The sequence below is a fragment of the Macrotis lagotis genome, chromosome 1, assembly GCF_037893015.1.
Source record: "Macrotis lagotis isolate mMagLag1 chromosome 1, bilby.v1.9.chrom.fasta, whole genome shotgun sequence".
NCBI classification, from domain to species: domain Eukaryota; kingdom Metazoa; phylum Chordata; class Mammalia; order Peramelemorphia; family Peramelidae; genus Macrotis; species Macrotis lagotis.
Genome location: NC_133658.1, coordinates 932,385,478 through 932,400,650, shown reverse-complemented (window position 1 = coordinate 932,400,650; position 15,173 = coordinate 932,385,478). Strand labels below are relative to the sequence as shown.

General features: G+C 37.6%; 1 protein-coding gene across 1 annotated transcript; it reads right to left on the bottom strand.

Moving 5' to 3' along the window:
• Positions 1-4,463: 4,463 nt before the first annotated feature.
• Positions 4,464-5,360, bottom strand: LOC141510522 (vomeronasal type-1 receptor 1-like). Its single transcript, XM_074220264.1, has one exon. The coding sequence runs from the start codon at positions 5,358-5,360 to the stop codon at positions 4,464-4,466; it is 897 nt and encodes a 298-aa protein (XP_074076365.1).
• Between the last annotated feature and the right edge of the window lie 9,813 nt (positions 5,361-15,173).

Genomic DNA, 15,173 nt, shown 5'->3' with positions numbered 1-15,173 from the left:
ATAGTTTGAAATGCCAGACCTGATGAATGGAAAGCAATAAGGAAGGTTGCTGGGAGAAATAGCAACAATCTCAGATATGCAGATGATGCTAGAGATGGCAGAAAGTGAAAAAGGAATGAAGAAAACTCTTTTTAAAATTTAATTTCCTTTATTTCAAATTACATGCAATGATGTTTTACCATGGATTTTTATGAGCTTTTGAGTTCCACATTTTTCTCTCTCCTTCCCTTCCCTACAATACCATATATACTGATAGAGATCAATCATGGTTAACACATTTCCATATTGGTCATGATATGAAAGAAGAATCAGCCGAAAAGAGAGAAAAAATGAGAAAGAAAAAAAATCAGTTTTCCAGAAAGAAAATAATATGATTTGGTCTCCATTCAGACTCGATAGATTTTTCTCTAGATGTGGGTGGAATTTTCTCTCCTAAGTCTTTTGGAATTATCTTTCCTCACTGAATGACTGAGAAGACTTAAGTCTATTCTCAGCATGAGGTCATGGAAGGAAGTCCTTCCAGGATTTTCTGAAGTTCACCTGTGCATAATTTAAGAAATTCTTGGTGAAGGTGAAAGAAGAGACTGTAAAAGCTTGGTTGAACCTAAATATTCACAGAATGAAGATCTTAGTAACTGGTCCCATCCCTTCCTGGCAAGCCGAGGGAGAACAAATAGAAGCAGTGTCAGGTTTTATTTTCTGTTGCTCAAACCATCACTGAAGATGGTGTCTTCATCCAGGAAATTAAAAGATGCCTTCTCCTTGGAAGAAAAGTCATGGTTCATCTGGAGCAGCAGACTAAAAAAGTAAAGCCACTGCCTTGCCATACTAACAAACACTCAGACCTATAGTTTTTCCAGTAGTAATGTGTGACTGTAATAGTGGAATTATAAAGAAAACATAGTCACTAAATTGATTCTTTTGAACTGTGAGTTAGAGAAGACTTTCAAGAGTCCCTCAGACAGCAAAGACATCAGATCACTTCAAGAAATTAATTCAGACTATTCACTGTAAAGTACAATATTTCAGTTGAAATTTGAATACTTTCATGAATAATGAGAAGACATGACTCATTGGAAATGACCCTGATGTTCAGAAAGCTTGAAAGCAGTTATGATGTATGTACCCTTCCCCCACACTAATTAATTAATTCTAGTAGTCCTCAGTTTTAGGATCAACTAGAAAATCCTGTTTTGGGCCAGCCTGGTGGCTCAGTGGATAGAGCACCAGCCCTGGAGTCAGGAGTACCTGAGTTCAAATCCGGCCTCAGACACTTAATAATCACCTATCTGTGTGGCCTTGGGCAAACCATTTAACCCCATTGCCTTGTAAAAAAAATGTAAAAAAAAAAGAAAATCTTCGTTTAGCATTTAACTCTTTTTATTATCTGTCATAGAAACAATGAACATGAACTGGCACATCCTTCAAGTGATAATGGAAACAGAAGGAGCTGAGGGGAAAGTGTGACATGACAGAATGACAACAGGAACAACTAAATTTCTCCATTTACTCTACCATCACTTAGCGGTAGACTGTAGAGCATCATCAACTCATACTTGAACTATTACACAAAGCAAGAACCTATTGGTGGGGCAACTTGCCCCATACCTCCCACTAGTCTAATGCATCCTCTATTTAGCTGTCAGAGAGCTTTTCCTAAAGCAAAGTATGACCAGATTTTCTCAAAATATGATGTAGGATTCATAGATGATGATCCCCCCCACACCATTTTATCAATTCCAGTGCTTCTCAGTCACCTTTGGAATCAAATATAAAGTCCTGTGTTTAGCATTTAAATCGCTTCATGACCTGCATTTACAGTCTTCTGCCACCTAATTTGCCACCTCATACTTTTAGCTTGAGTGACATTGAATTCTTTGTTATTCCTTTCCATGAAATTTTGCCCCTAAAGGCTTGAGGTCCTTTCTCAGCTGTCCCCCCATGCCTGAAATGCTCTTCCTCCTCATCTCTTTTTTCAAGTTCCATCTCAAAGCCCATTCTCTAGAGGTAGCTTTCTCCAGTTCTCTTGAACCCTGCTGCCTTCCTTCTGCTGATCATTTCCACTCCATCCTTTCTCTAACTTGGATACAAGACGTCTTTTCTTCTTGTCTCCCCCCTTGGACTATGAGTTGATGGGAAGCAGCCATTGGTTGCTTTTCTTTTTCTCCTCGGTGTTTATCATGTACCGAAGTGCTTCATAAATGATGCCTAGCATTTCTGTCATTCACTTGGAAAGGGGGAGGAAGGAGGGAAGTATTGAGAAACCCCTCTTCCACTCCTCTACCAGGATCCTGGGATGTTATCTGTATGCTATGGCAATTGGCCACTGACTGGTGATCTTAAAAAGAAATCTTAAAAAAGAAAATAAAAAAAAAAAACAGGATGCAAGATGAAACTCAGTGCTGCATGTCCTACCAGGCCCTGAGATGTTTCCATTGCCTTAAGGTAAGGAGACTGTATAGGTTTCCTTGTTACTCAATTGGGAGAGCTGCTTCTTTATATTTTGGAATTGCTCCAAGGCATTTTCTAGTTAGATCATAAAGTACCTATCATTGGCTTTTCCCCAGATCATGTAGGGTCCCCAACGACCCTTGGGTTAGTTGGTCAGTATGAGGGCCAGCTGGAACAGAATCTTAGTGGGATGGTTGCTCAGAACTCATGACTTTATCAGCCAACTGATGTTGACTACTCAGGGTCATTTTTGGGATATTTTATTTTATTTTTCCAATTACAAGCTATGTGAGTTTTTCAACATTCATCTATTTGCAGATTTATGAGTTACACATTCTACTACCTTCCTTTACCCTACCCAATTCCTTCCATGGAAGGGAACAATCTGGTAACATTTATACATGCACATTTGTGTAAAGCATATTTATTATATACTAGGCATTTTGTTTAAGAGGAATTAGGATTAAAGGGAAAGAAAGAAAACCAAGAGAAAGTAAGGATAATCTCAAGAAAGGTTTTAAAAGTGATCATGGTATATGTCCAGACTCTGTGTTTTGTTCTCCTTTGGATATAAATGGCATTGTCCATAAGAGCTCTCCCAAGGTTACCCTTCTCTGAAATGCTGGGAAAGCTGCTTCCATCTTAGTTGACCAACTCATAATGTTATTGTTAATGTGTAATATGTTTGCTTCATTGTGTTCCCTTCACTCAGCATCAGTTCATGTAATTCTTCCACTGCTTCTCTAAAGACCAGTCATTCCTGACTTCTTATGGAACAATAATACTCCATAACAGACCTATATTATAACATATCCAGCTGCTTCCCAATTAATGGACATCCCCCGAATTTCCAATTCTTTATTTCTACAAAAGGAGATGCTATAAAAATGTGTGAGCTTTACAATGGATCTTAATTAGGTAATGTTTGAACTCCCAGGGTTTCTCCTTCCAAATCTGGAGCTCTTTTCAGTAAAGGACACTCCTCATTGTCCTACAGATTTGACCTGCCATATATCATAGGCACAAAATGGCTGCTGTGAGGAGGGTATAAAAAAGTCCACTCACTCCTTTTGGGTAACCCTATCAACCAATGAAGCAACAAGTATGTATTCAGTAGGGACTATTTGCCGGTATCTTGACTTGGAGCTGGGATTACAATATGTAGAGCAGAACTTTCCATGAACAAGGAGCTTACATTGTAATGAGGAAACAGGAAGGACTTAAATGAATTTCTGCAGCATAAATACAAAGTAAATAAATACAAGTTTACCCAAAGCAATTGATTCCAAGGTAGTTTATAAAAGAGGAATGTCTAGGAAAGTGAAAGAGTGTTAAAGGCTTCCCACAAAGGCAATATCTAAATTTCATCTAAAAGAAGAGAGACCCTATGAATGTAGGTAATGAGGTAATGTACATAATAAGACCATAGGAGGAAGTAAGGAGACTTTACCCAGTACAAAAGCATGAAGATGGGAGATAGCGTGTGAGGAATAAAGGAAGAAAAGATAATTGAAATTGGGGTGGCTAGGTGGCACAGTGGATAAAGCACTGGCCCTGGAGTCAGGAGTACCTGGGTTCAAATCCGGCCTCAGACACTTAATAATTACCTAGCTGTGTGGCCTTGGGCAAGCTACTTTACCCCATTTGCCTTGCAAAAACCTAAAAAAAAAAAGATAAGTGAAATGCAGAGTGCTGGAGCAGAAGGACTATCTGATGATGCTGACTAGAGACTTTGGGGTCTGGCAGGGAAGAGTGAATACTAGAAGTTACTAAAAGCTTGTATTCCTAGTGGCCCCAAGTCCTTCTTTACATTCTCTGTCCCAGATACTTAACACTGAGAAAAGTTGACATCACCTACTACAACAGATCCCGATTCATTTTGATTTACTTTACAAGGTCAGGGACAGCCCAGTCAGGACCGATCCTAGAAATCTTCACTAATGAATCTTACCCCAAAACTACAAATTGACTCACAAATCCTGACTGCTATTCCAAGGCTAGAGATGTGGCCTCTACCAGCAAGTACAGCAAGACTTGGATGTTTGAGTGACCCTGTGAATCAATAAAAAGGGGCTGATGGTTGGAAAACACAATGCAATGAATGTAGCCACAATGACTACACAGGTACCAGAAGATATTGCATACACTTTGTAAAGTGTGAGACCACAACTGATACAGTAAGCAGTGAAAAAGATGCTCACCAGCAGCAGGATGGTTTGAGTGGCCTTGACCTCTGGAAATGTTCTTGGAGAGAGGCAACTACTGTGAATATGATGGACTCTCTGATGATGTCGATACAGTGAAAATACCATGTAACCACTGGCGAAGACCATGCATCCTACAAAGAAGATGTCTCGAAGGGAATGGAGGATGGTAAGCTCTTTAGGTGCCCTTTCCCTATGGCAATAAAGGAGATCCAATCCACCTTGATGGCTGCTGTTGACACTCCTTGATTCTGTTATATACATTGGTGCATTCATTTCTATAATCATGTTGAATGTCCAGCAGAGCAGACATAATGGCCTGATGAACTTCAGAATTCTGACTTTGAGTTTTCCCAACCTAGAGTGGCTGGGACTGATGGTGGCAGCCTGGAAGACACTCAGGAGGCAGGTGGTACAGATGGAATGGCCCCGGCCAACACGATGAAGATAAAATACCATTTTACAGCCTGCATTTCCCAGGAAGTATCCTTTCTGTAAATGGAAGAGTACTAGTGGGCATCCCTGGGAGAGGAGCACTATGGTATTAGTCAGCATAAGTTGAACCACAATGGGTTCCATTGGCCTTGACCTGTTACTCCTGAACAAAGTCAAGCCAAAGCAGCAGAGAAACAGAGAGTTTCCAAAGACCCCAACTCCAATTTGAGAAGAGAAGATAATCCCCACTACTATGTTATATAGGTACATGTTCTTGGAGTGATAAGTGGGCATAGTTGGAGATATCATGGAAGAAGAAAAAAAAAGAACATTCAATATTCTTTCATAGGAATGAAGTGTAGGCCCATAATTCACTTGTGAGGATAGTGACGGAAGGTAATGATGAATTAGTAGCTGATGGCCAAATGCCTTCAGAATTTCCTGAATTCACATCAAACCCTCAGGTACATACATGAGCATAAACAGAATTACACCCTTTCCCCAACCACCAAATCCCATACACATATATCGTATTCTCCCCATATACTATCCATGGGCTATCCAGATATCACATTTACTACACTGACTCCTAGTGAAAAGATAGATAACTGGACTTCCAACCAAATCTAGCGGTTTTTTGGATGATTCAGTATTTATAAAGGAACCAATGACTTTTCATTGGTGAAACAAATTCATAGGAAAAGCTTTGAACTCACAAAGGGCTCATGTGGTTCTTGGATAATGAGATAGATAATAGGATAAAAACTTGGGGGAAGTAACTTCTTATGTAGACTATCTAGAGCCTTGGGAGAATTTTCGCTTTGATGAGATCATTTCTCTTCTTTCAGCTGAGAGCTCTCCTGGGTTAAAGAGCTCATTCCTTCAGTTATAAGGTAACAGTGGAAGTCCCAAAGGCCTTCAGAGCTGAAACTTAGATAGATATTTAGGAAACATGGAAGCTGCAACATCTGGACATGACTTTCTCATCCATGGGGACTAGGAAGAGGAAAATCTTTTTAAAATTATCTTAGTGAGAAATGTTAGGGAAGAACTCAGAAATTTAACTGTACCATGTAGCAAGGACTCATGGCAAGGATGACTAATGTCTTTTCTCAAGAATTTATTGGTATGAGCTTGATTGTTTTGGTGGGAGTTGGACTCAAAACAGTGGGTTCACAGATTCATATTTGCATGAACAGATTTCAACTATATTCAATATTTTTAGTGGTGCTTTTGTTGGGAAGGAAGGGCTAGGTCTAAGAGCCTAAGCTAAGGGCTGGCAGTCACCTAGGTCAAATTAATAATCTTCTTTGGAGTATAGTGATTAAGATATAAGAGACAACTATCAATGCCTGCCAAGAGCCACATTTAACAGAAATCCAAGATCACCATTTGTCTTTGGTGTCTTGACTACCATCAAATTTTTTTTTTTGGATTTTGACACATAATTAGCCCTCAGTGTGAACAGCCTCTATAATATTTGAATCAGAGTTAATCAAAGCCATGATGAGAGAGAACTGTCTCACACTCTAGTCAGTATGGATACAAATGGAAAAGTCATCTGAGAATCTGAGAAAAGACTGGGAGTCTAGATTCTAGAAATTGGAGCAAGCCTAGAGCAAAAGAAAGTCTGAGTTATGGCAGAGAAAGGAGTGCCAAGGAGGGTCCTTGGTTTATGGGCATCATGGAAGGTAGAATTGAGTCTGAGGGAAATAAATCCAAACATTTATTCTTCCACCACCTTCCACATACTATGATTGTCTAACTGCAGAAAGTATAACAGAATCTTTTATTTTTTTACTCATGGTTTTCTAATTTACTGAATTTGTCAGAAATACCAAGAGACCAGTAATTAAATAGAATATTATTATGGTTAAAAGAGCACACAATGTCTATTTACATATAAGGAGGATTGTTTACCTGTGGGTTCGTAGTAATTTCAACTGAATTTAAAAGTTTCCAATTCAAATAAGCTGTCTAAAACTGAAGAGAAGTTTCAGGAGATTAGGGGCCATTTTCTTGATGTCCTAGGCTTAATCAAGGTAATGAAAGACTCAAATTGGGAATCTCATCTAACCTATGCATATTATGACTATATACATGCATGAACGCATATGGATATGCATATATATCATACATGCTATTCCATGAGGGTTTAAATTTGAGGTAAGGATGACTTTTAAATAGGACTTTCTGCTTTATTGTTCAAGGCTTGAGATTTGAAGCATTTATTATTTTGAGAATTTTTTATTGTCAGAATCTTAATTTTAGTTGTCTAATAAGAGAATCAGTGTTTTAATGTTTTATAATATCTATAATGTAATGATCACTTTGGTTGATCTTATTGCTGTTTTTGCTTTGTGTTGAAGGAATCAATTAAAATATCTGATGGACAGTTTCATTTTGGCATTGTGGAGCAAAATTAAGCAAATATGAAATGGTACTTAAAAACTTATTATTGGGGCGACTAGTTGGCATAGTGGATAAAGCACCGGCCTTAGAGTCAGGAGTACCTGGGTTCAAATCCGGTCCCATTTAATAATTACCTAGTTGTGTGGCCTTGGGCAAGCCACTTAACCCCATTTGCCTTGCAAAAAACCCCCTAAAAAAACTTATTTTATGGAGATTCATATTCACAATAAACTGCAGATATCTTGAAAAGAATACATGGCTAATGAAAACAGTCTGACAAACATCATGAGGAACATCTAAGAAAATTAGGAAAAGTCTTTCTAGAGGAAGGATCTAGTCTTAAAAAGTAAGCATGCACAATTCAAATGGCAGTGTGGCTCTGGAAATATTCAACAATGCTCCGTCATGGTGGACAGACTTCCCTTCACCAGTACTTCAGATGGTGAGTAGCTGTCATGAAATACATAGAGAAGTTTCTTCTGAAGCCAAATTGCAAAATCAGAGAGCAACCAAATGAATCTCCAAAGAGGACTGAGAAGTGAATTCATCAGAAGGGTTTCAAGAATGACAGGCTCTGATAGTGACAAGTCAGGATTCCATAAAATTCCTAACAGAATGAAACCCTGAAATTATTTATTTTGAATGAATGAAGAAGTGAGTATTAATATTTGGACCTGCCCCAAAATTAGCAGGGGCGCTGACTAGGTTTGGGAAAAAAAATTGGTGAAGGGGAAAACTTCCATCCCAGATTCTGTCTCGGGGACACAACAATTTATTCAGACTAGAATAAAGAGTATTACCCTCTAGGGCTTGACAGAATACCCCACTAGCTATGGTCTATGGAACTGATCTGGCACAAAAGAATCTATCTACATGGAGTGTCATAGACCCAAAACACATAATGACTTGCTATAAACAGATAGATTATGTAAAATCCTTGTTCATGTGAATGACATGTCAAGAAATGTCTCACATGACAAATACTCAATGTCAACTAATATCATCTCTTCCTACTAGGAATCTGATGAAGAAATGACCTTGCAGGAGCTGCCTCAGGGAAGGACTTCACAGAAACACCAGAATCCAGGGCCAGACCAGAATGGAAGATATTTCTTCTGCTACCACTATGCTAAAGATGGCTATAAATAGGCCAATACATCCAGGAAGAGAAAGGGATCATGAATGTTTTAAAAATTATGGTCTACAGGATCAACTGTGATCAAAGAAAGGGAATGAGAGGTTACCCTTGTTCTCACCAACAATAGCAATGGACTCATCAGTCATTCCTAATAGGTTTCTTCCCCCTCACAAGATTCAAAGGAACATGACCTCAGACCCTGAACCTATTGTTATGGGACTCCTTGTGGGTAGAGATGAATGCAATGCTCTCGTTGTCTGTCTCAATGCCAGATTAACAGAAATTCATAAGGCAGAAATAACAACAACTGGTATTTCTAGCTTTGTTCAGTCAACTTGACAAGAATTCAAACTTTGAATTGCTTTGGGAACATCTGAATTACAGTTTCAAGGAAAAAGATGGAAGGATGAACTCTATCTCAGCTGGCTGAAGGAAGACTCTGAGAAGTCATTAGAGAAACCAGTAGCCTCCATCATTTTGCTCATTAAGTTTGCTACATTAGAGACTTCTAGAACTCTCCCTTGAGTGAGCTCAAGAACTGTCTCTGGCTGAGACTCTCTTGCTATTCAAACTGTGTGAGCATAGTAGCATTTATATTAGGTGCTTTGGTATCCCCAGTAGTAAGACTGAACTAAGTCATATCCCCTACACTAATAGCATTTGAAGGAACATAGATCTAATTCTTCACTCATATCTTGTCTCATTGAGGAGAGGTGAGAGGGGACTACTGGTCTCAATTTCTTGCATCTTCTCTTGGGATGAAATGTCCCTTGGAGAATGATGGGGGTCAAAAAGACTAGAGACCCTTTGAGTCAGTCACCCAATGACTCACCCATGTTACAGGTTGGGGGCAGCCCTAACTCACACATGAGGCCCTCCCTTTTTAAAAGATGATTCTGAAAATTGGAAATGCAGACTACTGTCCTAGAAATTCTTGCACAAATTACTGTTGGGTTGCAATCATTATATAAGAAACATTTGAAGGTTTCTGTATTAAAGAAATAAATTAGAGAACTACACAGACCTGGATACATCAAAATCACTTTAGAATGCCCAGAAGATGTAGATGGTGTCAAAAAAGAAGAAGGATGTTTGAAGGTTTGGAATTCCAAAATTCAACCTGCATCAATGGAAGATTTAAGTTTGATTATAATCATTGTATTCCATTTAGGATTGAAGAACATTATAGCCAATGGATTGGGACACATGGCTTGTACAAGTTGATCCTTCATGGAGCTTGTGGAAAGAATACCTAAGAGAAGCATCAAGAGGTCAAAGAGAATTTTCTGAGGAAGCTTCAGAGATCTTTGACCTTTCTTAGATACCAGAGAAGAGAATGGAAAGAGTTGCTAAGTCTGAAGGTTAGCAAGAGGACAAGTAACCTGCCGTTAGATGAATGGGATATAGAATGTGTAAAAGGAGAGATTCGTAAGGCAAAAATAACAACAACGGGTATTTCTAACTTTAAAGATAGGCTCTCATTTAATCCTTGTTACACGTCTCAGACATTGACAGGATTCTTACTCCCACAGGTGGGAAAGTATTGTCATTCTCTATGCAATATGATCAAATTAAACATTGTCTCTTTTGTGTTTTTTAGCAAAACACAAACTGATCCATTCCTGCTTTCCAACACTTTATTGTATTTCTTCCCATCAAATGTCATGAGATAGTGGCAAAAAATGCCAGAGGTCGCCTGAAGTCTCCACAGTTGTTATTGAAACAATTTTAATTTAAGCCCCAAAATGATCTCTATAAGTGACAGAACCCACAAAAGGACATGGTGAAGCAAATTTCTAGGACAAGATAACTTGGCAGGACTCCAGGGAAGGTCTGCCTCACTTGAGTAAAGGGGGAGCATGGTGGTGTCCAGGTAAGACTGCAAGAGGCCTCTCATTTTGAACAAATCAGCAACTGAGGCCCAGAAGATCTGACTCTTCAAAGAATTAAGATAAGGGAGTGAATAGAATGTTAGAAAAGCTAGATATGCTAGACCTCTAGAGATCATTGAACGGGAATGGAAAGGAGTATGCCTTGTCAGCAGCCTATGGCACCTACACAACAAATGTCCAGGTATTAGGACACAAAAACACTCACAATCAACTCCAGAAAGGCAGAAATAATACATGCATCCTTTTTGGATCATGACAAAACAAAAATTATACTTCATAAAGTGCCAAGGAAAAAAAGAATCAAAAATCTGTAGAAGCTTGTTCATTTAATGCCAAATAATGAGTCCTTGAAAGAATAAATCATAAAAGCAATGAGTCATTTCATCAAAGAGAATGATAGTTATCAGACACCAAAATTTATGGGATGCAGCCAGAACAGTGCTCATGGGGAAAGTGTGAATCTCTAAATGTTTCATCCATAAAATAGAGAAAGAGCAGATCAATGAACAGAGCACACCAATGAAAGACCTGGAAAAAGAACAAATTAAAAATCCTCAATAAATACCAAATTGGAAATGCTGAAAATCAAATGAGGGATTCATAAAGCTGAACACAGGAAAATCATTAATCTAATAAATAAAACTTAGAATTGCTTTATGGTTCATCTGATAAACAAAAAAGAAAGGAAATCAAATTAACAGTATCAGAATCCAAATGACTGAAATTGTCACTAATGAAGAAAAAGTAAAAGCAATAAATAGGAGCTGATAAACCCAACTGTATGCCTATAAATCCCATAATTACATTAAATGGATTAATATTAGAAAAAATATAAATTGCCCAGATTAACCATTGAGAAAATTGAATTCTTAAAGAACCACATTTTAGGGGAAAAAATTAACTAAAGATAGAAAATAAGAGATCCAGACTTCTTTAATAAACTTGCAGAGTGTTCACACATTGAATTACTTTAGATATTTGTGACTGAGAGGTTCAAAAGGAAAAATAGAAGAGGCCAACAGTTCTTTGGAAAAAGGAAAAGACTCTGGGAAGATTTAAGGGGAACCATCAGTCTTCCCTCATTTCCCTCTTCATATTTTGCTAAGATAGAGGCTTCTAGGAGTTCTGGGAGTTCCATCAATGAACTCTAAGGAAAAGTCCCCAAGGTCAGATGGATTAAAAATCACTCCGACTAAAGACTGAAAGAACATTTACTTTAGGACTATAGAAACTGTTTGCGGAAACAGGCAAAGAAAGAGGCCTACCAATTTTTTTTATGACACCAACATGGTGCTGATGTCTAAATAAGGAAGAGTCACAACAGAAATAAAATTACAGACCGATTTCCCTAAAGAATACTGATGCAAATTTTTTAATAAAACATTAGCAAAAAGATGGTAGCAATATATCAATACATTTTTACTGATAAGTCACAAAACCACCACTACCAATCCCATATTCTTGAATGAAATTAAGTATAATTTTCTTTCTGTTTTTGCTTAATATAAAAATTTTATTTGATTTCCAATTACATGCAATAGAAGTTTCTACCAATCATTTTTGTAATGTTTTGAATTTTACAATTCCCCCCACTCTCCCTCCCTCCCCCAATTCTCCAAACTGAAGTCAGTACATTCTTTCCGTGCAATACGTTAATCCAAAATGAATGTATTAAGAGAAAAATCATATCCTTGAGGAAAAAATAAAAGATAAGAGATAGCAAAGTTACCTAGTAGATAAGACACCTGTTTTTAAATTGAAGGTAATTGATTCACATTTAATTGAAGGTAAATCTGACCTTTGTTTAAACTCCACAATTCTGTCTTTGGATATAGATGGTATTATCCATCAAATACCCTAAAATTGACCCTGATTACAGCGCTGAAGAAATGAGCAAGTCCATTAAGGGTGATCATCACCCCCATGTTGCTGTTAGGGTAGACAATGTTTGTCTCTCTCATTTTTCTTTTCTGGGTTTGACTATCAGAATCATTTTTTTTTTTCATTAGAGGAGTTTGGTAGGATTCATTATTTGTCTATTATTGCAACTAATTTTTTCAGTATTAGAAATAGTGGATCTTCTAATATTTGATTCAATTCACAAGGAAATTCATTTTGTCCTGTAGTTTATTTGGTTGAAATCTCATATAACATCTGTTCAATTATTTTTTTTCTAAAATAGGACAATTTAAACATTCTATTGCCTTTTCTGCTAATCTAGGCAATTGATGTTTTTATAAATCTTTCATTTCACTTAAATTGCTAAATTTATGTTCATATTATTGAGCTAAAAAAAACCCTCCTTATAATTGCTTTAACTTCATCTTCATTAGTGAAATATTCACCTTAATTTTAGGATATTAGTGATTTGGTTTTCCTTCTCTGATTTCAAAAATCAGGTTTTCCAATTGTTTATCTACTTTGGTTATTTTTAAATGCAACTCCTAGTTTTATTTATTAACTTAATGGGGTTGTTACACTCAATTATATTAATTAATATTAGTTTATATTATTATATTAATGTCTCCTTTAATTTTTATGGTATCCAATTGAGTTTTTCTATGGGAATGTGCATTCAAATTCTAAATCTAATACTAGCTAACAGATTACAACAGGGGCAGTAGGGTGGCACAGTGGAAAGAGCATCCAGTCTGGAGTCAGGAGGACCTGAGTTCAATTCCTGCCTCAGACACATAATAATTACCTAGTTCTGAGCTGTGTGACCTTGGGAAAATCACTTAACCCCATTGCCTTGCAAAAACAAAAACAAAAACGTGGTTACACCAGTATATTACATTATGATCAAATGGAATTTATATTAGGATGCAATTATGGTTTATCCTAAAAAGGCTAACATAATTGTTTATATAAATAATAAAAGTAAACTATAAACATATGTTTATGTCAATCAATGAAGAAAAATATTTTGATAATACCATATCTACTGCAGTAATTCTTTCTATCAAAAACACTTCAATGTATTGGGATCAACTGATTTTCCCTTAAATGGACAAAAAGCACTGATTTAAAGCCAGTAGCGTGCATTATCTGTGATGGTTCTAAAGTAGAAGCCTTTCCAAGAAGATCAAGTGTGGAAAAAGGAGGGCAACTGTCAGCAGTGTTATCCAACACTGAACTGAAAATCCTAGAAGCAAGGGCAGCTGGGTGACTCAGGGGATAGAGCACTGGGCCTGGAGCCAGGATGATCTAAGTTCAAATCCTGCCTCTGACACTTCATAATTCCCTAGGCTGTGACTTTGACCAAGTCACTTGAACTCTTTACCCTGCAGAAACAAAAAAAAATTATAGAAATAATATAAGAGAAAAATAGAATGAATCAGAATAGGGAAGGAGGTGTAAAACTAAATCATTTTGCATATGATATGAGAGTATACTTGGAAAATGCCAAAGACTCAACTAAAAAGTTAATTGCAACAATAGTTTTAGCAGAGTACCAAAACATAAAGGAAACACATATAAATCATCAGCACCCTATATATCACAAACAAAATTGCTCAGAAAGAGATTGTAAAAGATTAGCAATTTAAAATGACTTAAAATACCGGGGAGTCCACCTGCCAAAGGAAACCCAGGACCTGTAGAAGCAAAATTTTTTGAATGCTATTAATAAAATGAAATCAGATTTAATAATTGGATACATCTTAATTATTCCAGAGTAGTTATGGACAATATAACAAAAGTGACAATCGATGACATCCCAATTAAATTACAAAATAAATTACTGAATTAGCAACAGAAAAAAATTCATCTAAAAAAACAAAAAAGTCAAATACAGCAAAGGAATTAACGGGAAAATATGGAAAGGAAGAAGGTTTAGCAGTAACAGATTTTAAATTATATTATAAGGTCTGGTACTGGCTAAGAAATAGGAAGATAGACCGATAAAAAGAATAGACATAGAAATTACAGCAGTAATTAATTAAAATAAATCTGTAAAGTGTAAATAATGAAGAACTGGGGGTAAGAATTCATTAGGTGGTAAAAACTGTTGGGAAGAATGTAAAGCAGTATCAGTGATCAGGCCAAAAATTTGGAACTTGTTACCAGCAGAGATCACTCCACTAGTGTAGTCTGAGCCAGGTACTCAGAGGCTGAGAAAATGAAGGAACCCCGTCCCCTGCACCACCCCTGACATTCCTTTGCTGAGATGTGTCTGCCCTTTCCTGAGGACACAGCATCCCCACCTGCCTGCCCAGAAGCCGCAAATTCCCTTCCCCACCACTTTCCCTGGATGCAAGCCTGAGACAGACACCCACACTCACCTGGATGCCCAACTCACAGCAGACAGGGACAGTCTGGGCTACAGTTATAGGTGCTGGATGTCTGAGCTCATCCCCCTCAGAGACATGATTGTCATGTCACCCATAGGAGAAGTGACACCATCTGATTAGGGAAACAGTGATGTCCTTTGGGTTTCTGGGAACTTTGGCCCCTTGAGTCTATCAGGGTCAGCAATTAGAACCGAGTAATAAGTTTTCAGTCAGAGGCTACAGCAGCTGGGAGAGACCCTCTGATGAGCTCCATGGAGAGAGCTTGTGAGTTAGGGCCTGGCAGGGCCAAGTGGGGGGCACTGAGGATTAGAGAACTGGGCTATCTGAGGCTATTCATCTGTGCTGGACA